This window comes from Megachile rotundata, chromosome 5, assembly GCF_050947335.1.
Source record: "Megachile rotundata isolate GNS110a chromosome 5, iyMegRotu1, whole genome shotgun sequence".
Classification (NCBI taxonomy): Eukaryota; Metazoa; Arthropoda; class Insecta; order Hymenoptera; family Megachilidae; genus Megachile; species Megachile rotundata.
In genome coordinates this window covers 19,200,006-19,226,185 of record NC_134987.1, presented here as the reverse complement: position 1 = coordinate 19,226,185, position 26,180 = coordinate 19,200,006, and the positions used below count along the sequence as shown (strand labels likewise).

General features: G+C 44.6%; 1 protein-coding gene across 2 annotated transcripts in view; it reads right to left on the bottom strand.

Moving 5' to 3' along the window:
- The window catches only part of Sox102F (transcription factor Sox102F), a 256,815-nt gene extending 231,532 nt beyond the window's left edge, over positions 1-25,283 (bottom strand). For both annotated transcript variants that reach the window (XM_076531618.1, XM_076531621.1), the window contains exon 1: positions 25,203-25,283. In XM_076531618.1, the coding sequence (XP_076387733.1) occupies positions 25,203-25,268 (66 nt within the window). In that variant the 5' untranslated portion in view covers positions 25,269-25,283. The remainder of the gene's footprint in view (positions 1-25,202) is intronic.
- Positions 25,284-26,180: the final 897 nt, after the last annotated feature.

Below are 26,180 nucleotides of genomic sequence, written 5' to 3'. Positions count from 1 at the left end.
CTATTATCGATTAGAGTTTAATTATCGGATTTACGACCGAGATCCTTTATCCTTTCACTTCGATCGACGCGTGTACATATTTATCGATGTAAACCGACTGATAATGCTTTCCAATAGAGAAACGTGTTTACGCGGTAGTTGTAAATAACGATGTAACCTACTCGGTTTCGTTCTTGGAAGTCCGTAAAATTGCATCGAGGAAATCACTTTTTGCGAGAAGTAGACAGAAGGGCAATTTCGTGTCAGAACTGTCGATTCGATCCCAGTGCCATTTACGCGGGCAATTTTGTTTCGTCGACCTGTCGACCAAAAGTTGCCTAATGTAAACGACGGTAGATGTAAATGCCGGTTAACAGGCTGTTCGTTAAGTCCCGTCTGGTCGATCGACAATGACAAATGCGCGTCTCGGTTAAAGAACCAGGAATCTCGGTCTTTTTCTCGGCAAAGACGAATGGAAGTGGCCGTGGAACGGGCCTAATAAGCGTCTAATTTGCTCGAGCGACAGTGAGAAAGTAATTCGGATCGAGGTAGAAGAATTCCTCGAGGCGTAATCACCGTTTTAGCATACCACCGAGGCATAGTCCGAGAGAAAGATCGCGTACGAGCTTCTCGGTTACGCGATTTTCGCTTATCACGGGCGATCAGTCGTGAACGTGTAGAGTAATTGCAGGCGATCGTTCACTTGATCCTTGGAGGCGAAGCGATTTCCTCGCGGCGAAGATGACCGGTGCGCCGTTTCGTAGACCCTCGCGTACGCCGGCGACTTATCAGTAAGAAATTACCTTCGAGAGAGAACAAGGCGCTGCATTCTCGCACGCTCTAACGACGCGGGTATCTCCCGGTCTGGACACGGCTGCGTTTCTCCATCGCTTATCCATCCCGAGAGAGTCGGCGCCGCTGAACGCGCGCGAATACGCCACTTATTACGCGCTTTAGAATCTGCGACGATCGCGGCTAAATCTACTAGTCTACTCCTATGAATAACGTTGTTTCGTAATATAGCGGAAAAATGCTAGAAAAATATTGCTGTGAAAAAAACTCGCTGAATCACTGCTACTTTTATCAACAACAATCTTATACACTCGGTTGTTGCCCGGACTTTCATTAATTTTGCATGTAACCAAGTATGACTGCTTCGCTACATACCATTTAGCGCTAACTTAACCGTGATAGCTTCTACCTAACGTAAACCTGGCATAATACTACATAATGCAACAACAAACTACTCTAACATAGAATAAACTTTGTTGAGACCTATTCTAACCTTATTCTAATCTAGATATTCTGTCAACTCTTTGTCAGGTCCTCGCCTAAGACCAGGGCAATTTCGAGCGAGAAAAACGTCGGAGGATGATTAAACCTTTCGAGCAAACGATGTGTAATCGGTCGTTTAAAAGTCGTTCGATGCAAATGACGCTTTAAGCGTCGTCGTTCAATATATGGTTGAACCGTGATTTTCGTAGCGCGGCGTTTCAAGCGGGTCATCAGTCAGCTGAGTAGCGTTATGAAATATCACCGTTCCCCTCGAGAGACAGCTGCTACCTGCTCGCTACTACCTGCTACCCGCTCGGCCGACTGAAACGTATCCGAGGCGAGCGCACGCGTCACGGTAGCCGGAAGGCGCGGAAGATATTTGTATTCGAAATCGGCGGGCTTGCTAGAACCGTCAAAACAAGAACCACTTGCATAACCGCGACGATATCGCCGCGCACCGGTTCAACTACGCTTATCGGCCTGTGATTCGAGTTTCACCCGAGTCGAAAATGAAAATACCACGGCGATACGTTGCATTAGAAAGTGGACACCGCTGGACAACCTGTAATCAAGACGTTTTGGCGTCGCGCGAACGAGCGAGAGAATATCGAGAAAAACCTTTCTGTTAGCTCGCTATCGAAAGATAGTTGATTATTAACAAAACGAGCAACAACGTTGATAGACTGTTTCTCTTTATCACAGTTCCTACTCGAGAAAACTGTTACAAGTTGTTGCAACTCGCTGCGAGGCAAGTGGACATCGAGCCAGTATTTTGGCGCTACGTGATACATTACGATTCGTATAAATCAGGATACGAAGGCGACGTGTCTTAAGTTGCGACGATGTTATACTTCATACTGTCGGACAGTATTTACAGTGCTTATGTAAGATTAGGACCTGATCAATGACTGGCAAAATCGGGGATCAGAGTAACGTATCAATTACAATTGCAAACATTCGTCGAAATCTCAATGCAGTCAAGCAGCGTTATCGATTAAAAGCGGCATATCATGCTGTCGTTCTAATTTATTCGAGTCTTAAATCTAATCAAATTTCGACCTTCTAGGATCAAGCCTTCAACTTTAAGGAACAAGATCGAACACGATGACATGTTAAAACAGCGTGTCGCCGTGATTCGTTGGAATTACAAAGTGTCTCTCGGATCGCTCTAATGCCCGTCCCATTCTAAAGTGGAGAAACTCGCAGAACGAATGAGGACTCGTACGCGACGGCAGGAAGAAAAAGGGACGCAAGAAGAGCCGGGGTACAGAGCCGCGGATCGTCGCCAGCAGGAGGAAGCAGCAAAGCCGGGTGCACGGCCAAGGGTCGTCCCCATTGTTGTTTGTCTTGCTGAATATTTTAATTGGACGTAGGCTCCGCCGCGTTATTTATCGTCTAACAATGGCTGGAAGACTGGTAATTAATTACGTTGTTTTGTGTTACTTTATATAAAGATAGCAGGTCGATAGGAGTTAACCGGCTGAGAGCAACAATGGTATACAATGTGCAATTAGCGGGAGCGCCTCCCCGGAGAACAATGCTGCGGCTCGGGCAGCGTCCGTGTGCTGGTTGCGTGCCGCTCAGGTATTATCTGACTTTACCCGCTTCTGCACGCTCGTGTGCGATCCTGTGCGTGAATACGCCGCCAACGAACCAGACCTAAACTTCTGCCCATTCGTTCTTCATATTTTATCGATTATTTATTGCCTGTTTAATTTTATTACTTTATTTTTCGCCGATTCATATATCGCTGAAGTATCTTTAATAGAGAGTTCGAACTCCATCGAACTTTAAACAGAACACAACGTTGATATTGTCGACGGTATCGATAGTTACACCTCTACGGGCCAAGCGAAGCGAATAAGGTATCGTTGCACTCTAGGCGTCGCGTAACAAGAATTCTTTTCCCCTCGAGCTTGAATTTTTGATTGCGCTATCGAGGGGACAGGTGTCCAGCGGTAATAGGCCGCTCCGCGTACTTCCCGCCGGGTAAACTGTATCGAGATCCTTATCGTTATGTAAATGCACGAATAACTGTGATTAATTGCATTGTACCGAAACGGAAATATCGTGGAACCGCGATACTATCGATGCACCGTATCGCGATTCCCTATCGGTCTCTTTTACCTGGTCTGCCTTTTTTATTCTGATGCGCACCGCACGCTTTGGCCGCGTTTAATGAAGACGAATCGCTCGAGAGTGACACGCGTTCTGTTATCGCGTGTCGATTATATAATTGTACGAGCGCTCGTTACGCGACTTTCATAATTGAAATAATTAACGAGCACCGGCACGAATTCGATCAACGAAATAATGTGAAACGTAATTAAGGGATCGACGGAAATGCAACGGTTTTGTGCGATTACCGGGCGGACGGTTTCAGGGTTGTCTCGCGTTATTATTTTTCCAATTCAATTATACCAACGATTTCCTTATGGAAATTACTTCCTGCTCAGTCAAATACATTGCGGTCGCTTGAAAAGTCGCTCGCGACGGCGTGTCTTCTTTTTCTGGAGTAATGAAATTATTTAATTCGATTAAGCAGGAATGCTCGGGCATCGGCGACGATGACTTCTTAATAATTTCCTCAATTAGCTTCAGTGAAGGACACGGATATTCGGTTTCCGAACAAAAGCAGGCAATATTAAATGCCATAGTGTAATAGCTTCCTAATTACAAAAGTTTAGTGCAAACGTGGACACAGTGCCACGTAGTAATAATTTAATTATCTTCTGCATCTGACGAGCACGATGGTCGTTGCATGATTTTCGAAATTCCATGGTTAAAGGGTTAATTAAAACAGTAAGATATCCTAAAAAGCGATGATACAATAATTTATTCTTTCTTGTTAGAAGAATACCAGCATACTTGTTAACAGTAACTGCATAGAGCGTAACAATCGCGCGGAGCGAATCTTCAAAACGTTCCCGGTGCATTTATTAATATTTGTAACCTAGGCAATTACCATTTTCGCGCGATAAAATTCCATCGAGCCGGGAGCGGCATTTTTTCCCAGCACGATACCGTACGCGTCTCGCTTATCTTTAAAGCTTTAATTCTCCGACAGCGGGTCGCGCGTTGCCAGTCATGGCGCATTTACATGAGAAAGGTCAGTTTCATTGACTTGGATCGCAAGGGTAGGCGATAGATTGAATAGCCCGAAGGTGAACGTCAATGTCACTAGGTTTCTGGGCGAAAACGCCCAAGTAAATGCAATTACGTTCGAATCAATGAAAGGGCGCTTGGTATTGATCGACCTGCCACGACTATTGCCCCCGCGTTATCGGCCATTTGAATGGCACCTAATGAAAGTTGTTGCCGAATAAAAATCCCGACCGTTTTGTTCCGTGGAATCTTCCTTTCGCGTGCACGTATTGCGATAATGCGTGGATCTGAATTTCAAATCCTTGTAATCCGTATCACCGATCAGCAAGTGTATATCGTGTCGGTGTATATGAAAGTTGGACACAATTTGTTACAGAATATTTTCCATAAAAACTAGTCAGTTGTCGAAGAACTGGTTTAAAATTGAAAAATTGACTATCTAGCGCTGCTTCGTGTTCACAGGTTAAAGCATGTTCGTTACGTATCAAGCATTTAACAGAAATACCAACCTGCACGAACAAATTGATCATTAATTTATAGGCGTATCAAAGAATTTCGAACGATTATCACATCGAAGTTTTCACTTTGTTGTTACGTTCGATCGAGAACAGGTATTTTAATTCCTCAGAATTTCTACAATGTAATTTCAAGTTTCAGTATGCAGAAAATCTGATCGATTACAAAGTTTCGTAAATTATAAGTTATTGGTTCGTAATAACACCCAATTCATCATTGATGCTATTAAGCATACCGGAAAGTTGTCTTTATTACTAGCCAGGAACTTTCGAACCATATAATTAAAACCAGTAGGTATCTGAGAATTCATTATGGTAACCGTTAGAGCTAAGCAATTCACGAACTTCCATGAAATGTTGCGTGACGAAAAGAACGCATGCAGAAAAACCGGAAACAAAAACGAAGAAAACCAGGTGTCTGCAGTGACGGAAGAAAAGACATGACCAAATTCGCGAATAGAGGTAGCTGGTATCGGTTGCAAACGAGCGTTCTCGTTCGCGTCATATTCCGGCAACCCTCTAAGCCGATACTCTTCAGCCTCGAATGTACGTCATTGTCGAGCAACCATCGCGAGGGTCACGGAGAAGCATCGTGCCATTCTTCAGCGCGCGGATTACGCGTTGCGTGTAGCGAGCGAACCAACACCAACCTCGTCGACGACGACGACGACGACGACCAGGAAAACGATGGCAATGACAACGGACAAAGAGAGTACACCGAGACAAAGAAACAAATTTCTAAAGAGGATGCCTCGTCGTCGTGGTCGTCGCCGTCGTCGTCGTGGTTGCTGACTCGTTTCTGTAATGTTTCACGCACGCGATCGCGACTAACGATGGTTAGGGCGACAACCACGAAAAGAGGTGAGACACGGGGCGCGAGAACGACAGAAACAGACCGAGAGAAAAAAGAAAAAAAGGAAAAGAAGTCACAAAGGGCCGTGGTACACGTATCGCGCATATAAATGACAATGCCGGCTGCCGGTGGAACTGATGAAGTGTCGTGTCTGTGTTTCTCTCGTCCGCCCTCCAACAACCACCCCCGTGAGACTTTGTCGTCGGGGGTCTTCTCATCCGTCGCCTCGCCCTCACACCTCGACGAGCCGAGGGTGGCTGCGACCCTCTGCCGTGGTTATTGTTGCGGTTACCAGAAGCCCTCCGACGACGGAGTTAATTGGGCGACGATTGTGCCACGACTACGCCGCTTTTCTTTCTCTTCGCGATGCACGACGAGCGCGACCAAGCGACCGTATTCGTTGACCTCCGACCAGAGGACGACCCTGACCGTAAGGGAACAAAGGTACGCTAGCTTTCTTCGCCAACCACCGAGTGCTTGGTCAATGTCGCGGATATACCTTGCCGGTTGCTGCACCGAAGTAACGGGAATTTCGACTTTCTTTTATGGCAACGTTGATGTTTTTTAATATGCAAGCTGAACTGATATTACCACAGCTCGTTAACGTTTATATGGATCCGACAAATGTCCTGCTACACTTGACACGCGTATTTCGAAAGTGATACAACCGAGGAAAGTATAATTATCGTAACGCTCTGCATATTTATGATACGTCTTATGTTATATATCAAGTATGTCGACGAGCTTCGTGCGCTGAATAGCATTAACGACAAATATTAATCGTCGGAAGTGTTCTTAATAGTAGTAACTCGAGGACATTATCGATGTACGAGTTTGTACCTGGCATGTACGAAAGGTGACAATCTTCCGGCACAAATGAAATTTCGCAAGGAAACAGCAGCGCAGTTACTGCACGAGTCGAGGAGCCACGTCGACCGAGAACGGTTGTACGTTAAATCAATTTGCATATCCTTCGACTAAGACAACGCGGTGAAGCAAAGCCGGCGGCGGGTCTGTCCCGAATATATCGCAACACGTATCTCGCGTTGGAGCGACGCGACGTTAACTTCGAGGAGGTGCGGTGCGGCGGTTTGGTTAGCGCGGGGCCAACATTTGCATGGAAATGGCGCGACTTAACGTCCGTCGCGTATCCTTGCCGTGTCTGACGCGCTCTCCGCCAGAGTTTCGGGCGATAATTGCAATAATTGTCACGGTCCGTATTGTTCGTCCACTTGGAGAAGCGACGAGCGGCGTCCGTGGTCCCTGCATATGGAACAAGCGGTCGCTTGATTCTCGCCTGATTGTTCCATTCTGAGAGCTCCACCAGCATCATCCCCCGTCCCGCTTCGGCCCGAACGAAACCGTGCTTCCTCCACACTCCAAGCGTACACGTACGGCCGGCATCGCGTCGCGTCATCCTCGCCTGTCGACTCCACGACTCTTCGTCGAGATTCATCGAGAAACCCGCGACACGTACTGTTACTTTCACGACGACACGAATACCGTACAGGGTGATTCTTACGATAGTGACCCTGTGTCGCGAATTCGTATTGTTCTGGGTCGAAAACTTGAGGGTTTCCTGCAGCGAGTAGACCATCATAAGTAGAATATTCATGTTACAAGACGAAAAACAACAGCATAGTTAAATATATGTAGAATATAGATCGCGTATATACAAAAATTTTGTATAGGTTTTTGTGAGACAGACTGTACGCGACGATCGGACGAGTAACACGAAAAGTGTCTGCGGCCAGCTTCCTGGTTGGGTGGTTGGTTCGACGTCCCGACTAACCTAACAACCCTCTCCTCGCGCGGACGCGAGACGAAAACGAAACAATCACCGATTCCTTCATACGTGATTGCCCGTATTGTCTGACGGCAGTGGCGGACAATGGACCGACAGTTTATGACGCCGTCGCTTGCTCCCTTTTCAAGACACCCCGCTGCACGACGTGCCGCGAGCCGACTGCGTGGACGCCGCGGGACGTCGAGGTCGCCGATGCTCCTCGACGCGATTAATTCCGCGCGTATGAAAAATTCCCAGGGAAAAATGTTGAGTTATGCCTGAACACTGCCACCCGGTATCGTGCTCAGTGGGTGCAACTTGGACGATTGCTGGACCTTGAAAAACTTTTCCTTTCGTGATTTATTAACGCTTTACTCGTGTATCAGCAAATTTTCTGTACTTTTTTTTATTATCGAAGCTGCGTGTAGCAAGTAAGATGATTCCTTTACATGGTCATTGTGATCATTAATACTTACCAACGTTCGATTCGCCTCGTCATGGTCGAATGAATTTTTCGATAAAAAAAAAGCGAACGTTTGCATTTTTACCCGAAATTAAAGTGGGCGTTCAAAGCATTAAACTCGACAAACCTGACGCCGGTAGTTTCTCTCGTTCTAACAAAATAATCCCGCTAATGAAAACAAAATAGTCGCGACAGGCAGTAACCAGGCCATTTCTCAAACCTGATTTCCTTCGAACGTCCCTCGACTACGGAATCTCGATTCCATCTTACTTAGACTGTTCGCCGCGTTGTCGGTCCCACCCTCGGCACGCTTGTCGCGACGTCTCCGTTCCGTACACCGAGGACAAATAAAAATAAAAGCAATTAAATATCTTAATTAAGGCTATTAATCAAGCTGTCGGGACGTGCGGCTACCGTGCGGCCTGATTCAGGAATGGCAGCGGCGCGCAGTTTCTTGCGACCGTTTCGCTCGTTCTCTTTGCCGACTAACTACGCGGCGCTACATATTATATTCCGTGCACACAGAACACCGGATCTCCAGGAATGCGAGGTACTACGGCTACGGCATCGATCGGATCGATAGGGGCCCGCTCGCGATCGATCTTGGCCGTTTTTGGACTCGCGAGCCTCGAGATCGATCCAGCCACTTCGGTTCGTCCCACTTCGATCGAAATTTCGTGTCGAGCCGAGCTACGTACGCGGCTGTCGCGTGTTTTCGCTGTATGTAACACTACGCGATTGCGTGACCGTGGACCCGCTCGAGCCAGCGTCGGAGTATGTAACGCGTCCCGACCGAATTTATGCGGTTCGTCCGCTGTCTGGTAATTGTTTCGTACGATTATCGCTCGGACGTTTAACATCGCGTTATACGGTTGTAACGAACGAAAGTTATCGGACGAGTATCGCGACGAGCGAGTGAACGGCGCGATAAAAAGCGCGTATCGAGCGGACCGAACGAGACTGTCTTCTTCTGATGCGGACAGAATAGGAAAAAACGGGATTGTTGCGGCAGAGAATCATCCTTGGTTCTCCGAAGAGCAAGGAGTAATTTCTCTTGGAACACCGCACTTCGATTCATGTTACATTACGCATCGAACTTTGGAAATTTGGGATTCTAAGACTTTATGACTTAAAAATCACACTGCAATCAAAGCTGCGTTACAACAGTACCGTCTGAACAGTAAAGTTCGAGATGAGCATCACTCTCGCTATATTGGGAAAGGTTGATTAAAATGCAAGGTACGCCAGCGGTTGGTTTTTATTTGTAGGTGGCTCGTGTCACAAGAACTGGTTATCGAATGACGAACTTGCACTCCTACGCGATCGTTTTTAGATCGTTATTTAATGGCCAGCTAATGACCACGCGAGTGCAGCACGATATTGCGCGGAAGGAATTAACGTTGACGCTCATGCGAGACACGAGTATGAAATATTGCTTTTTTTATGCGATTAAGTTCAAGGTCACTCGAAGATCACTTTTTGCGCAAAAATATTTATGCTTTCTTTTGGGTAATTCATCATTGGACTTCTTATTTATAGACTGACAAGATTATTCATCTACCGGCTGCTAATTAACTCGCTCGCAATAACTGATATATTATTGTACCTTCTCAAATCTTCTCGTTACGCAAATTTATAGGTTCCTTAGAGCGAAAACAAACATAATCTATCAGTTAACTCTTTCGATTTTAATGAGTTACGCTCTAGTAACTGTTCCTGATCCGTGGGACCATTTGTATCAGGTGTTACTTTATACTTTTTTGAAAAAAAGAACCAGTCTCGAAAGAATTAAAAGAATGTAGCAATATATCATTCAATTTGTAGATATAAAAAATGAACGGACATATCAACTTTAAATGAGATCATAAGAAAACGAAATAGTGAGCAGGAAAATTAGTTCTAAACGTAGTTTATACATTTCTAAAATATAGCAAAAGTGAAGATGTACTTCGAGATCAAGATTAATCCCTTTTTGGATAAAGATCCCCGCTATTATCGTGGCCCTGTCAATTAACATTTTTCTGCACATATCAAACAATTAAGGTGCATTCCGAACGGCTGCAGTTTCCTTAGATCGAGGGAATTTTTTGCGGCCTTTACACGTACGAGATCTCGTCGATGTAACCCGACGTCTGGGCACTTTAAAACGGCCGCGCGAGCCGTAAAATGCTCGTATTTATTTGCATTGCATAAGGAGTCGAGCAGCAATGCCAACAGGCGAGCGTAACACAGCTACCATTCGTTATTAGTCACAGTTCCTTACTTATCCGCTTCGCTTTTTCCAACGGCCTCGTATCGAGCCGAGCTTTTACGGTAATGGCCGCCGACTAAGATGTTTCGGGAAAAGTACGGCTTCGAGGGAAATCCAGTTGCGCGTTACCTGCCAGCTATTTCCATTCTAATTACACTGAAACTTACCGAGGTGTAACTATGTATTTAATTGGTTAATAGGACTGGCAGAAGGGTACGCGGAGCTTTTGATAATTATAGGTCGGCATACTAGAAACGCAGACTTTTTAAACGTTTCGATCGTTGGTTTTGTTCTTTAATAATTGTACCGAAATTAATGTCTCGAGCGTTCAACGCTTCAACACGTTTAAGTGTATACCTTTGAGTCGCAGGAATCTAGTTCGTTTAACTTGAATTGTATGAAATTCGTTTTCAACAGCCGGAGTAAACTGAAATTTATGAATAGACCGGCAAATTCTTGACCTTTTACTTTATTCTATTTCAGAAACCCTCGAATTCTGCAACGCATGACCTTATTACGCCTGACGAGAAGAGAAAAATATTATCTTTCAGATTTCGGCAATCTTTGTGAACCCCCGTTCGCTGCAATCCCTTAATAGGTGATATAAATGATGGCAACCTAGAGTTTACGACATAAAGACCGATAAGTTTTCACGACTCCATAATGCTATATAAAATTTGATGTTGAAGATAGCCATCACGGCGAAGTGTTCAATTAAACAATAAAACGACGATAATCTGAATGATTACAGTTGTAACGTGTCGTATCACGCTCGTCCGTTTTCACCGCGCCATTTAACGCACTAAACACGCGCATTTGGTGAAACGCGTTGGGTGTACTAAGGATTGATCTCGCAAAGCCAAAGCGAGCTTGCTTCGATTTACGCGTGACTGAGAGATTAAACTTTACGAGCATGTGATATAAAGGTTAACGATTAAAAACTGACCAACTGAGCCGGTTATCAATCATTCCCGTCACGCGTACAACGATCGAGCCGGACTAAAGTTACGAGCCGTTGCTTCGCGTGATTTTCTACTCATTTTTCAGATTGATCCGCGTTTTTCAGGAATCCTTGAATCGCGGCTGCGAAGTGTCGCCGATAGTCCCGAACGATTTATCTGAACATCGTTTAACGTTATTTATGGTCCGCGTTATGGCAAATCCGTTTAAAATAAAACTTCCTAGAAGGATTAACAAGTTTTATAGATACATATATCGAATACTTCGATCGGTGAAACTCTTGTAATTCCCTCGATTTTATTTATCGCGGCTCGAGATTTATAGATTCGGTACACAGAACATAGGATCAATGCTGCCCTTTCGATCACTGCTTCTTGGTATTTAAAAGTTAGTTACGCTAATGCATTGTGCAGGATACAGCATTAATAAGGTCTGCTATTGAAGTACACTGCAACCAGCTACGGCATAGTTAATACATATTCGAGTTAATTGCCAAATAATATTCAGATTACAATCGTAAACACTTAAAACCATATCTATCGAATCTTTCTCCCGGTAAAAGCATAAACTGGACTATTGAAATGTCATACTAGTCACCGACAAGTCCCTGCTGCACCGCTTTTTTCGTCACTTTCCTTTCACGTTTTCATTAATTTGTAACATTTAGTGCAGCAGTTTCTCGGAACTTTCGTAAGTTTCAATAGGTGCTCGTTAACTTGTTACCTCAGAATTTAAGCCTGTCTTAGATACCGATCCTAATCAGATCCGATGCAGATCTAATTTGGACCTAATCCAGGTGGAACTCGTAGCTAACGAAAAGTTTTGTAACTCATTGATGCATCATCGCGTGCACGCGCGCTGCAATCTTCGCGCGTCAGGCTGCGTTTCGTCTCGCGTCGATTATTACGAGGTCACGTTTCGCTCTGTCATTAATCCCCGATGTCGTCGACATTATCCGCGAAACGAGCTTCGCAGGTTCGCTCGTGTTACGGCGTTACGAAAGGGTTTTAATTTATCGGATGCAGGAAAACGCTGGCAACACGATAGCGCGCGGACGCGAGCGTAAAAATCGCTAACGGATGATCGTACACAGTCGTCGCTCCTTCTCGTCTAATCTGTTGAAACGTCTCGTCCATTAATTGATACGTTGCCGATCCGCAGGCTCGAGCGACGCGGTCCGTGCGATAGCGACACCGAACGATTAGTCTTGGCGGGAGCAGTCACACTTTTCCCATCGTGCTCGCTGTTCCGATACCATTACCAGATAACCGAAACGATGTTTAACTTACGAACAGGTCGATTAAAGCGTACCGTGTCGTAAGCGCCCTTGACTCGACTCGCGGTGAAAGTGCCATGAAAGGGCATGTCGAACGCTTTTATTGCCCGCTTTATGAATCACCGTCGCCGTTATTAAAGCCAGCATTGTGTTCGAGCAGGATTTACTCGAATGTGACGAGTATCGTGAAAAGGACAAACGAAATTTATCCCTGAGAACTATTCGGTTCGGCTTCTAACGATTACGTCATTTTTTACTACTTCTACGAGTAACACGAGTGATATGAATTTATCTGTTCTCTACTGCTTCCGTGATACGATAATCAACACGCACGAAATACAAAATATTTTTCATGAAGCTATTTGCGAAAGTATGTAGCAGAGTTTGAGCGCTGGAGAAGGGGGTTGAATGGGGAGAAGGAAGAGGAAGTTGGAAGGAAAGGTGGGTGCAGAAGCAACGAGAATATACGGGAGGGTAGCCCATAGCATGGCGCTATGTTGTGATGTAATTAGGTTGTCTGGAACACTCACGTCACGTCACACAGTGCGCTGCAAGGCGGACGGAGACATAATGCGCGTCTATAGCCGAAGCTTCTGGTTTCCTTCCTCGAACGTTCCTCGAGCGTTCCTCCAGCGAGTCACCCATCTATCGCTTTTCCGCCCTCCGACACCCATTCAACCAACCTTCATTCTGCGCGATTTCTGTTACTGCGAGTGCTAATAATGTCGACAATAATTAGATCTCTTGTCCCAAATCTGCCCGACTCGATGCCTGAACGCATTTCCTTTAATTACAACGAGGATCTTGATGAAGTTCAACGCTCAACCACAGAATTACCCGTTACGCGGTTGGGATTTTTGCCAATCCAATACTGTAGCTCTGTAAGAATGGCTTCGTTCAAGACATAAAAGAGAACGATTACAATTTTATTACTCGTACGAAATCTTAAATAAATTCTGAAATAATGTCCAAGAATATCCATAATTTACAAAGGCAATGGTCCAGATGATCTTTGATCGATGAATATAAAAATGAATTAAACGTGTACCATTGAAGAGGTTAATTCGTTATAGTTTACTTCGTAACAATGGTCCATTTGCATCTAAAAGTAAAGAATCGATGTCGATGGCAGGTTCGTTGGCTGAGCTTTCGATGAATTTTTTCGCGGTAAGCAAATGAGTGAGCACGATTATCGTGTTCGGTATCTCGAAGCGAGGAGCGAGCAAATAAGGGTGGCCAGTCTTTCTTTCCCTCCTCTCGAGCGGTTAATGCAATCCTAACGTATGTCGGTCGTCGCCCAAATAACACGCTTTCGCAGGCAACTGTGAATTATGAAGTTCTTTCTTGGTATCGGTGGTAAATGGCAGCCGTACCGAGTTGTACGGCTTCGAGGTACGAGTTAAACGAAAAATATGAAGCGTATCGATGAGTAAACACGATACAAAGCACCAGGAAATATCATCTCGAATTTTTGTGTTAATACGAGGAAATACGCGCTTTAACGATTGATACGTTAATAATTTCTTTTTACCTCGTTTCGATAACGAAAATCTGAATCGATTATTTGTTCAGCGTGAAAGCTCGTAGCGATCCTTTAAACAGAAATCATTTTAATATCGGTGATAGATTGCAACGCGAATTCGTGGAAAGATTATTATTATTTCGTTTTTTAGCCGCAAAACATGTTTATCGTATTATATCGAATGAAGTACAGCGTACAGAAATGATCGAAACTAAAGACATAATTAAATGGAACTTCGAAATGTGGTTTTCGTACCCTTTTTTGCTTTCTTATAGGTACACCTGCAAAATATAGGGCTCGGAATACATAATAAAGGTGTATTAAAGCGTATGAAGTTGACGAAGGACGCTTGTACGTTTGTTAATGCGAACGGCTTAAAAAGGAATTTGAACGTTATCGTACAATCATGATACGTAGAAACGCTTTCGTAAACCGAGCGAATAGGATTATTAAGAAGTCTTAAATATCTCATTAAAATGCACATTTTATAATGCTCGGTACATCCGAGGAGATGGGACTCTACCCAAGAATGTGGCTCAATTAAAAACGGCACAGCTGTACAGTACACTAATTGAGAATATTCGAAATACTTGTTTTTTTCTACGGAATACACCTACAACACATTAAGGAGATGCGCCATCGTAAACACGTACAAAAATGGGCGAAGAATATTTTTTTTTTTGATAAATATTCGGTGAAAAATTTGGGCAACTGTTGCTTGTTAGGGAACGCAAACTTTTAGGTTTACGATGTTTAAAAAGGTAATTTTGAAACTTTCGTTGGTAATTGTCAGTCAACATATCACAACAGATGTTAAAGTAACTCTGTCGTTTCAAACTAACAATTCTACCTGAATGGTAATATTTCTACGATATTTTAACGTTAATGTTTGCGCAAACGAGAAAGAAAATGTAGCATTGCCGAGAGAGCAGTCAATTTTTCAAACTTCCGTCTGTTCGTAGCTGGCATCCTGTTCAGGATATGGTTCTGGAACGAATTTAGCTTCGCTTATGTCCTTATCAGCTCGACATTGGTGCGTGCAGACATTCGAAGATCGTAGCAAAGAAGCAACTTCCGCGAACGCGACGACAGCCGGTCGACGTTGAAGCGAAATCGAGTTCTGTATTCGATCACAGGAATTGCCAGAACGACCGGCGTCGCCTCCTTAGTTCGCCAACTAAAATTACCTTCGACTTTCTTCTGTCTCGATCATTGACAGCTTTTTCGTTATCGGAGGTAAAAAAAATTGTTATCCCTTCGAAAGTTGCAACCTGCGCGTTAAAGGATCGATCCTTCTTCGCCGTTCCCCTCTACAAACGAGTTTTTCGGATCCCAGCGAAGTTTCTTTTTTTAATTTGATCACAGATTAAACGAATTCCACGATAAACGATGTACCTCGCGGTTCTGAACCGACGAATTCACGGAGGAACATTTGTAAACACGTTTAATGGGGATTTACTGCGTTGCGATAAAAAACCAGTTGCCTGTTGGAAACGAGTGTGATCTGCTCGAAAGCTTGTACTTTTGACTCTCGATTTGTTCGTCGATGGTTGCGCGATCGATCATTGGAAAATTCAACTTAAATATATTTTATTTGCACGCGTAATCGGATCCGTATGTCGAAGGATGCTTTTTGCAATAAAACATTGGTTAGCGTCGAGGATTCTCGGTTATTACGCGCGTCGTGCTCCGAGTTGTTTTCAAATTCATATAATTGGAACACGATTAAGAAAAATTATTGTGCGCGTGCTTATTTGTTAACATATACTCGGTCATTAATTTTTCAGCATGGTTTTATCGCGATACTTCGAAGCAATTACACCACGGCCCATAATTATTTTAAGATCCATTTATTTCATTTCTATGCATACAATAATTGCAACCGGTACGTAACGCGATCGTAAAACCGATCACGCGTAAATTTGCACGAAATGTAATATGAAACTTCTGTCGAGATAGTGCTAAGAAACGTTCAATAAATCGACAATGTAGTTTATATTACACGAGAATGTTACTATCGCCTTATACGACACTGTATGTACAAAGTATACCAAATATTAATTACGAACGCTATTTATTGTGACGTACGTAAAAAGTAAAAAATATTGAAATGTACACAGAAAATACCAGAATGGTCCCTGTTTCTATACTTATGAGAAGATGGTAATACAAATCAACGTTCTCGTTGCTTTCAAATAGCACCTCTCTAGCTCCCAACAGTAGATATCAGCTCGAGATCCCCAGCATCCACGCACGTAGATCATCCTGCAATCCGTATTCACCGGCACCACTATTAACTCATCAGATTTTTTACGCGACGATATTACATTTAATGAGCATAACGGTACCGACGGCGTCCCATCCACGAAGCGAGTCCCCGTCTCGCAACCTTGCCCCTACTTCTTCGTACAGCTCGGCCCTTTTAACGCGCTTTAATTGTTTCGACTTGGCACCACGTCGAGCTAAATCCGTATTCGTGCAGCGAAACGCGGTGAAACAGGTGTTGGTAGGATTTTGGATAACGACGCTGGAGATCGAGAATTCCGCGCTGGGAATCTAATATTGTTTATTTAATCGAATATCCGTCGGTGGCGTACAATCAAACGTCATTACGAACGGCGTGGCTGAATAGAACGCGAGCTGACTGCCGTGGCTTACGAGGCGCACTGTTCCCAGCATGGTAATTGTATTTCCATGCTCGGTAGGTCGACAAGCAGCGAGACTACTTGAGCCACGGCTGGCTGACTGACTGACTGACTCAGTCGAGAGAAGCCTGATTGACTGCCACTGATGGGAAAATGGCTCGTGCGACCACCACAATAAAGGTGCGTATTCAACGGCAAACTGTGCTGAACAATATTCATAAATACTCGTTAGCATTATTTGAAGATCCGTAATTATCTCATGGTAATAACAGCTTCATTAATTTATCAAGTGCTTACATTACTTCTTGAGATGGGAGATATACGATGTAACGTTAAAATGTATACAATACGAGGATATACATTGTAGTCAATATCGAAAATGATGGATATATCCATGTTATAATAGTCCTTGAATTGTTTTCTGATCTCTGGGAAAAATAATTCTAGGTTTGATAGTCTATGCGTATACCAGTGGAGATGTACCTTTAACATCCTCCCAAAAACCCACCCCTCGTTTCTCCTTGTTCTCTAATCCACTTCTCCCCGTCCTCGATTTTGTTCACCCACCTTAGCGACCCCTGGTTCACGCTATTGTCGTTTTCTGAGCGGAGCCCGCCTAACCGCGTTGCTTCGCTTCGAAACAATATCCGCAGTGATATTGCATGGGTTCGATAATTCTCCGGCGGGAAATGCGATTGTTGCCTCACCCTCGGAACTCCACATTGCTCAGGGGTGCGAACTTCGCTCAAGGAAGTTGCCAACGGACGTTGTTACACACCTACGGCTGCAAACAGCCTGAATTCCGGAAGAAGGGGATGTTAACGGTTTATCGAACAGGCGGTGACAATCGCGAAGACGCTGGTACATGCGTCAGGAGAGTTGATTATCGAGTGGACAAGTGACAAATGCTTGAGGGTCGATGTTGGAATCTTTCAATTACATTTTTATTATTACATCTCGACGTAGGAGCCCTTGACCTGCCCATGTAGAATTTTCGTATCCCCCGTTACATTTCGCGCGGGTTCGGATACAACGGCGTTACACAAAAATATATACATAAATTGCGCGTTGTTCGTAATTTGTTTCGATTCTCGTTGCCCTCTCCCCCACGGTTGGTCGTTAGCCGTGGAGTATAATGCCGGACCCGATGAGCCGAAGAGGATGAGGTAGAAAAGCAGCGAGGACCTTAGAGGCGAGGACAGCGGCGAGACAATGAGAACGAAATGAATGAATACGCTGATGAATGCGTACAATAGGAGAGCAGAAGTGGCAGCAACCCTGACTAACACAATGGGGCGACAAAAACTCGGCTCTTCTCCGCTCGAGCCAAGTCGACGGGCGACGAGGGGCAGAAGAGAAGGTGTGTAACCAACGAACGACGGAAGAAAAGAGAAAACGTCGCTCGCTGGCCAACGAACCTGCATTATTTGCAGAGAAGAAGCGCGACTGTTTCACGCTCCACGCCGTGTTGTTTCGCCTCCGGTGGCGCGACCGGGGACGACGATTAAATTGGTTTCGATTGGCAGCGAAATTGTCTGGACGAGTGGGGCCAGTTGAAAAGCTTTCGTCTTATTTACAAAGATACATTTTTGCACGCACCGCGCAAACACACAGCTCTTGCCGATCAAAAGGTGGAACGAACGTCCACTGTTATTAGACCTTTCGACATATTGTCATGATTCCTTTTTTCAATCTTCCTCGACCATGTTTCTTCGCGATTTTCTTCTTCGATCATTCGGCAAAGTGAAACGAAAAGTATTATCTGTTCAGAAATTAGTCAGGAAAGTAGAAACGTACAGCCATTAAATTTAACGCTCATCACTGAAATTAAATACATAGTCTAATGTTCAACGGTTGTAAAAGCATTTTCCATCGACCGTAATGAGTAATAAATTACAATTTTAGATATAGAGCGTAGCTAGAACGAGAGTCATTCGATTATCCAATCATCTTGTACGTAATTTATTAATATCGGATAATCGAAATTCTACTGTATTAATATAGTGTTACGAACCGGGACGAGCAACTTTCCTGTTAACTTTTGAAATAGGAGAAACGTGGTGCACAGTATGACAGATAGATCATAGGTTGAAAATGATATACAGAGAGAGGATTACGTGATCGAGATGATATATAATACGTTCGTTATTAGGTACCCCCCGAGATGATGCTCGAACAGTTGCATGAAATAACGATAAAGAGAATAGGCGTTTTTAATTATTCATATAGAATTCGATGATATACAGTCGCGTGTTTGTCCGAAGGACGTCACGATACTACCAAGAAGACAACTTTCTAATTTTATTTACACGCACCTTGGATTTATGAACTTTATTAATTTTCAACCGAATAGACGTTTATGAGGAATTTATACCGTCGATTAAGCGCGGAGTAAACAAGCCAAGAACAATCGATCACGAGACTCTTATTGGCGCGGAAAAAGATGGATGTACGATTAAGTTAAATATTATAAAACATGTATCTACTAAATTTATCGCAAATAAAAATGCAGTACACTTCCGGTGTACCGCTACGGAAGAGACTGCAAAAGCGGAAAATTTATGGGATCGAATTAAAGGCTTTTTCTTTCCGTATCCGATATTGTGGCTAAGTATTAATTACACGGGATAAATATAGAAATTTTCTAAATTTCTATTTACAGAGTAAATTACTCCTATTTACGAAGCGAAGAGATAGATGAACGTTTAGAGAAATTTCCGTTAAGGAAGATTCATCGCTCTCATAAAGTATAGTTTCGTTTCGTAAAATTATGGTGTCTTCGTATCGTTTATCCTTTTAAACTTTCTTTTGTCAGTGATTCTTTTTCCCGGCTCACACTATCTCGTTCCAGTCTACGCCAAGCTGCTCGAATCCGGGAATCTTTATGAAAGGCATAAACGACTATCTTCCCTAACGGTACCCTCGGAAATGGTATTCATAATTATACAGTTGCGACACACGCATACACGCACGCATTATTTGTTCGGAATTGTAATGGCTACGGGTTGGTTCTTCTTTTCATTGAAACGTGCCAAGCATCGACCGGTGTAAAACGTTATAATCACCTTGCCACGAGAAGATGTCCTTTACGATCTATTATAAATCGTCGACTTTCTCACCGTGTTATGCTCGCTCGACCTGCTCCATGCCATAATCGTATTCACGACCCGGTTAATAGCTGATCGTCGAATCGATTTCGATCGCTGATGATCGCCTTTAACAATCCTCGAACATGTTGCCGGAAGTGTTCGCGAATCTTTTATTCGATACGACAGATGACAGTATAGAATCAATTATACTGATATTTTGAGTGTCATCTTCAGTTAGTGCAATAGTTGTATCGTAGTTGTATTGTCACTTTCACGTATTAGTGACGTTCTCTCGCCATCGTGGCACAAGAGGATCCATGTTGAACACCGAAGGTTAGATGGCTAATCTCGGTACAGAAGTTACAAGTGTCTAAGGCAAAAGTTACTGGTGCGTACAAGTATCTATTTCAAAGTATCTTTCACCGGGGCTGTAGATGGACGTTCAAAGAAACCATTGTGTTGGAAGATTATGCAAGAGCGGTACTGCTTTCAGGTACTAAACTAACCGGCAAATTTAACCGGATCTTAAGGTAGACGAAAGAGAGAGAGAGGCTGCGAGGTAAGCTAATAGAATATTAAGCGTGCCCTGATGGAGGTACTATTTATATTCCTGGGACGTAGCCTAATACGTCCATTTGTCTAGCAATTAAAACGGATGATTGATAGCATCTGCATCGTGACGTACGGGGTTACGTCCACGAAGAAGTAGGAAGTGGGTGAAAATAAACGCTCGTCTCGACCCATGCTCCGCGCTGTTTCGAGCGTAATCGAAGCGTGGCGAGGATGATACCTGATTGCCAGGATTATCTTAGCGAAACGGGACTGTTCGAAACCTCTGCCGCGTTTTGAAAGTCTCTATCCGCGGTAACCCTTTTTTCCGATTAAAGAACGTTTTGCGAGTCGCGAGCTTCGGAGCGTTATTCGAGGGAAACGAATTTCCAAGAGCATCGTCGTGGCTGGCTGCGACTCCGCAGAGCGATGATTCAATAAATAATGAGGGGTTCAAAACCCTCTCTATCGCCCCAATCGAACGCTATAAGCCCATGTCAAACCCATCAATATTATATTCGCCCGTTTCCGAGCGCGTCGAGGGAGAACGACATTAGTTTCCGCTAATGGTTCAACTTTAACAATTTGCATGGGATTATCGGAATCCTTTTGCCCGCGCCGCCTCTCTCGCTTATGCAAATAAACGACTTTTCGGCTGTCGTCGCTCTCGTCGTTCCTCCACGTTGTACGCGCTCGCGAATTTCTCGTTACTTCGCCAATGTATCATCGCGGCCCGATAACGGACGACCGGTAACAGATACTTGGAAATCTCTGCCTTCTCAAATTATAATTCAAAATAATACGCAAAATAATACGACATCGAATCTTTGTATTTTGTCGAATACGTTACAGCTGAGAGTGGTTTTGGGAACACCCTGTATATCGTTAGGCGAACGTTTCTAATCGTAAAAATTGCAAGGGGAGAAAGAAAGTAACACCTCTGGGCGCTTAGCGCAACCGAACGCTTCAGTTAACTGTACTCCTATATGATAGGTTGCTCGTTCTCTCTTAGATCGACTAATATATGGCGCATGAAATGAGCTAAGCCATGAACCAAGAGAAGGTGGGGGAGTGGACGTGGAAGAGGGGTTAAGGTGTAACGGAACCCCGATGATCCACGTATTCATCATGCGCGACCTTAAGCGAGAAAAAAGTGACAACCAATTTATAACCGAGATAATTACAATATCAAGTGGCTGGCTTTTAATATATGCTTAATAACCAATAATGAGCGTGTCGACCGATCGGTTCGCTGTTTCTGTTTATGAATTCACCTTCACGGAGCGAACTATTTCGGGAAAAGATTCTTCCACGAAAATTGCACCATTATCGTGATTATTCCTTCCTTCTTCGAAATTCGTCGTCCCATCAGGGGAATCGTCATTTACGCCGGAGATGGGCAACCTTGCTCGCGAAAGGCTTGCAAGTAAATACAAATCACTGCACGCACCGTATCCACCGATGCCCGTGAGCTGTTCGACGGTCACTCGATCTATACATCATCGATTTATACCCGTTTCCGAAACTAATGACACGCGTTTTAGTTACGGGTAGGTGGTACGTGGTAATTTTCAGCCATTATTGTCTCGAAATTGCCCTCCGGACGATTTAGCTTGCAAATTAATTTTTGGTACGCGTCAATTTGAATACTAAAATGGGACACCTTGTAAACGTCACAGGTAAAATGCGAACAACACAGGATACACGGGCGACGTTAAATACGCACCGATGTACAAGTATGTCACCGAAACGAGCGAATCTCGCAGCAGAGGACTAATTGACAAACATTGACGGACCGTTCGTTGTAGCGCGAGCCAGTGTAATGTCCGAAGTGGCCTTTGTTGACACGAAAGACCTTTACTTGAACAACGTGCACCGTGTTCCCCATAAAAGCCCTACACCTTTCAGTCCATTTGCTCGTCGCCTCTCTTCTATTCTGGCGTTGCCATTATCCCTTTAGAACACAATTTGCCGTGATACCTTAGGAAGATACTAGCAGTACTTTGGTCGACGCGAAGATTCGTAACGAAGCTTTTCTAACGAAGATTCATCTTAAAGTTCGCGTTCGAATACACAGCTCTGTCGGTATTTGTCATCTTAAAACTTTTTAAGCGATCGATCGTTTACGAACAAGGAACAAGTTAAACGAGTTATCGACGTCTACGTGGACTCGGAGGATCGGGAGAGCCGCTGTTACATCTTTATTATTTAAAATTGACAGAACTTTTACGCGGTATAGTAGGATACCAGTTTTCAGCACCTAGTTGTAGTAAGCCGCTCTCTCGTGTCCACTTCGTTTCCTCTTTCGTGCTGTCGCTTATCATTTAATTAAACATCAGCGAGAGATTTTACGGATTACGGTACGAAAGAGCATCGAAACAGGACGGTTCGAAAACAAGCGTGAGAAAGATATTCAGAACGTTAATGGCAATCCGTCGGTAGTTATGCAAGCCATAAAATTCGAGACGACATTCTCATATTTTTACCGACACTTTGTTGCACGATCGTCTCCCGCGGCGAGTTTACCAACCGGGCGTTGTGACAAAACAAAAAAAAAATAACTCGATCGGTCGGTTCTTCTGGTCGAAGAACTTTCTCCGTCAAAAAATGTCTTGACAGTGTACGCGAATTCTCGTGCAGCGTCCAAAGATGGACGAGACAGCCGCGTATCGCGACGGATCCTTTCGATGCGCCTTTTCTTTTCACCTTTCCCTCTTTCTCCTTCCTGCACTTTTTTATTTTTCCATCGCTCGCCTGACGGCGACTTAACGGCAAACCGTTATGATAAGCTTAATGCACGGCTGTCCGTTCGTCTGCTACGTGCGCGTCGATCCGATCCGTGACGTAACAATAAAACATTGTTAACGCTGATTGCCCTGCGGTCGGTATACCGTTTGCCCGCTGGAATTTCTTGTTCCCGTGCCTCGGCACCGAGGAAAAAGCCGACGATGATGACGATAATAATGATTATGATGACGCCGATACACGCGGGATGAAATACACGCACGTGGACACGATGAGCTTCTAGACGCGTTCTAGATGATGATACCTGCTGCTTCTTTTAACTTCATAATTTCACCCTTCAAACTTGACGACTTGTAAGTACAGTAGGAATGCCGTTTAATCATAGATACTTAATCGTGTTTAAAAATTTCCGATTTTATCCCGTTTGGCACGATAAACGCGCACACGTTCGCGAGATGCTGTCAGAGCTTTCCATCTTCCGTTGTAGGAACGAATTAGCGTTGAATCGTACGGTTGATTCTTTCATGCGTAATTCATTTTGATTTCACGTAGTCGGTAAACGATTCTAAATTTTTAAAATTAGAGACTCGAACTTCCGAGGAAGAGGTATTCGACGTATCGAGTTATCCGTGCATTCTTATCGAAGAGAAACTGACTGGATGCTGTTGCACGATCGACGACTACCGTATCGAACCGCTTTCTCTAGTCGCAAATGGTAACCGTCTCTCGAAACAATCGTCCATTATCCGATATCGATTCGCGGCGAAGATGCACGCATGGTAGGGTCCGTATCGAGGAGTATCGAACGCAACCGGGCTCCCGCAGGTGCACGAACCAAGTGATGGGGCCGGAGTCTACGCTGACCAGAAGACTCGTAATCGGTTTCGAAGAATCGCATCGCAAAGGAATCGATGAAGACACGTCGGATCGCCAATAACGATTATCCGGGCTACGAGGTATAACGTGCTCCCCGCGCCGCTCCGTCCAGGTCGTATTCAACGAGCCTTGTTATACGCTCGTTGCGGCAAATGCATTGTCGATCGAGCTCGAATGGTTTCGTGGAATCCTTCGTCGGTGGCCAACGATCGTAATGACCCTGCCTAGCGGAATAAGTCGCCGCGTATGCGAACATATTCGACTACCGGACGAAGATTACCTCGTGAAATCGGATCAACGGTATCGCAGAAATCTAGTTTTACATACCGGCGTTTTTTTTTTGATAGACGTACTTCGTAAGATTGCATACGTGCTAGGTCATCGCGTCGATGCAAGTAGAAGATGCCGAACTTTTGAATTTCGATACTTACCTGGGCCCTCGTACTCGAATACTTTCTGACCCTCGTTCAACTCTGGAAGCCCTAATCTCGGGTACCCGCACATTCTTGCTTTTCATGTTACTCGTTTCTCGTTCTCCCGTTTCTCCGCTGTTCGATTTCGAAAATGAAACGAACGGAAGCGAGAAGTCGTTCGAGGCACGGGGAGCAAAAAAACAAGCGAGGGTAAATCCGTAGGTGGGAAGGTGGTGAGAAAGTACGAAACGGCAGAAAGAATGGAGGAGAGGAAGGGAGGACTAGGGGAGACGGGCGATGGCTAAAGAGAGGGCAACAAAACGCATGGAACATGGTTGCTGGGACGCAAAACGAGGACCAAGATAAGCCGTGCCTCCATCAGGCTGCTATTTCTCCCGTGACAATAAAAATTATAGGCTATCTGGACTGGAAAACAACAGGTCGAGCGGGCTGCCTCCGGATCGTGGTTTGCATTCATTAAGCCTCGACACGCAAGCAGTGGCGGTTGATGTTCTCCTTCTCTTTCTCTTTCTTCTCTTACTGATCACCACCGTGTTTTCTCCCTCCCTCTCTCTTTCTCCCTTTCTCTCGCTCCTTGTCCCTCTTTCTTTCTTTTCCTTGCTGTTCGATTGCTTTCCGTCTACCTTTTGCCAGGTACCTTCTTTCTCCGTCGTTCGCAGCCCCACCGTTGCCCTCTCGGGGCCAGGTACCCCATGCGACGCCCCTGGGGTCCCCCCTTTCGCTCCACGGTACCCCCTCGCAACATCTCTGCAGCCAGTTGCCTGGCTGGCTGCCCGACTGCCTCGAGACTCTCTCAACCTGCAGTTCCAGGTTGCATCGAACGCGACCACTACAACCGGCCGTCCATTACCACTTTACATATTACACATTATAAATTACCGGTCTCTCTGTCCCTCTCTCGGGCCCCCGTTTCTCCGCTCCTCGACAACCTCCACGCTCTTCCATGGCTGATTCTTTTATCCTGCATCCTCGCGAGCCAACCGCACCGAACGACCGCACTCGTCAAACTTTCAAAGGGTACTGGTTCTCTCGTTATCGTATTATCGACAGTGCCAACCTGACGATTTCACGAGACTCCTTTCGATTTCGATTTCGATTTCAAGTGGATCAAGTGTACGTTCTTCGACCGTTACAGTCGCTGTTGGCTGAGTTTATCGCGTACTATTCGTCCGCGAGCCCTGGTTCGATATTCCCTGATACAAGGACGGATGCGATCGATTCCAAATAAAGTGTGCTCTTTGCGTTACGTATACTTTCGGTACGAACGAATTATTTACGCCAGTCATATACGACTGTCGGATCGAAAAACGAGGAAAGTAAACACGTAACAATACTGCGGTCGGCAACTGCGGTCGTGACAATGTAGCAAAAGTCTCTACGTAGATCTCCGTACACTATCACGATATGCAAATGCAGCAAGTGTTCGTTAACGTTCGTTTGAAAGTGGCAACGAAGGTCCACTATATATAACCTGATTTATATATAGTATCATTCCTTTGGCCATTGTTAATGAGCTCCCACTTTGTAGCTTATTGTTAGTCATATCCTTTGAAGCAATGGTGAACACATATCGTAACAAAAGTAATAGTATGCAATAGGAAGGATCCTCAAAATCTGAGGACGAATGAAAGTATTAATTGTATTAATTGTATCATGGCGATTGGTGAACACGCGCCACCGTTGCTCGTTGAAAATCTATTAAGAAAATAACACCTCGTTAAACGGATCGGCCACCGGCGGGACAACGCGGTAGCAACAGCTTTCACTGGCCATGTTCTAATAGATCGATGTTTACAAACCGGTGTGTAGTGCAACGTGGTGTTACGGAGACCTGATCTCTCGGTGGCGAGCTGCAAT